Here is an 848-nt window from a genome sequence, read left to right as displayed (position 1 = left end):
TTTTTAGGAAGGTTGACCGGATGTTTCTTCTTCTAAATCTAAGGTTGACTGGAAGTTGGTAGCAGGGCCTTAGTAATAAATGACTAATTCATTCTTTTTTCTTCAATTTGAATTAGTCATTTTTTCATCCACAAAAAAATAAAAAAATAAATGACTAATTCAAATTAAAGAAAAAAGAATGATTTGGCAACGATTGTACAGTCAGAAAACCTAACATAATCCCAGCTGTTGTTCTTTTTTTTTTGTAGTAATATATAACAAAAAAAAGAAGACCATTCTTCTTCTGACAGACGGGCCTCCTTTCCCCGTCTCTGTTTCCCAACTACTAGTAACCGATCCCCAGTAGGTCACCCGCCTCCGCCCTATCGCGGATCGCCCCCGGCCATCCGTCATCGCGCGCGGCCGCAGGATCAAACGACCAGGCGGCGTCTCCCAGCCCCCGGCTTCCTCGCGATTTATTTACCTGCCCGCGTCACCAGAAAGCCTTCCTTTCCGCGCGATTAAAAGAGCCGCGCGGTAGAACGCATCCCGCCGTCCACGTGGGGGCGGCGGCGGCGGCGGCTTAGGAGAGGCGGGTGCCGCAGGAGATGTGAGAGACTGCCCGCTGCGAGATGGCGGCGGCGGGCGGCGAGGCCGCGGCGGCGGCGCTGGCGGCGGCGAAGAAGCGGGCGGCGTCGCGGAGCTGGATCCTGTTCGACGCGGCGGGGGAGGAGCGGGAGCTCGACGCCGACAAGTACGCCATCATGCACCGCGTCGACATCAACGCGCGCGACCTGCGCATCCTCGACCCGCTGCTCTCCTACCCCTCCACCATCCTCGGCCGCGAGCGCGCCATCGTGCTCAATCTC

At 55.7% G+C, this 848-nt stretch overlaps 1 protein-coding gene across 1 annotated transcript in view; it reads left to right on the top strand.

Annotated features, from left to right (window-relative positions):
• The first annotated feature begins 481 nt into the window (after window positions 1-481).
• The window catches only part of LOC119311767 (magnesium transporter MRS2-I-like), a 6189-nt gene continuing 5822 nt past the window's right edge, over window positions 482-848 (top strand). Inside the window, exon 1 of the mRNA XM_037587468.1 lies at window positions 482-848. Within this exon, the coding sequence (XP_037443365.1) occupies window positions 612-848 (237 nt within the window). The 5' untranslated portion in view covers window positions 482-611.

The sequence above is a fragment of the Triticum dicoccoides genome, chromosome 5B (assembly GCF_002162155.2).
Source record: "Triticum dicoccoides isolate Atlit2015 ecotype Zavitan chromosome 5B, WEW_v2.0, whole genome shotgun sequence".
In the NCBI taxonomy this organism is placed as follows: Eukaryota; Viridiplantae; Streptophyta; class Magnoliopsida; order Poales; family Poaceae; genus Triticum; species Triticum dicoccoides.
Note: the sequence above shows the minus strand (reverse complement) of the source record. Positions and strands in the feature narration are given on the sequence as shown.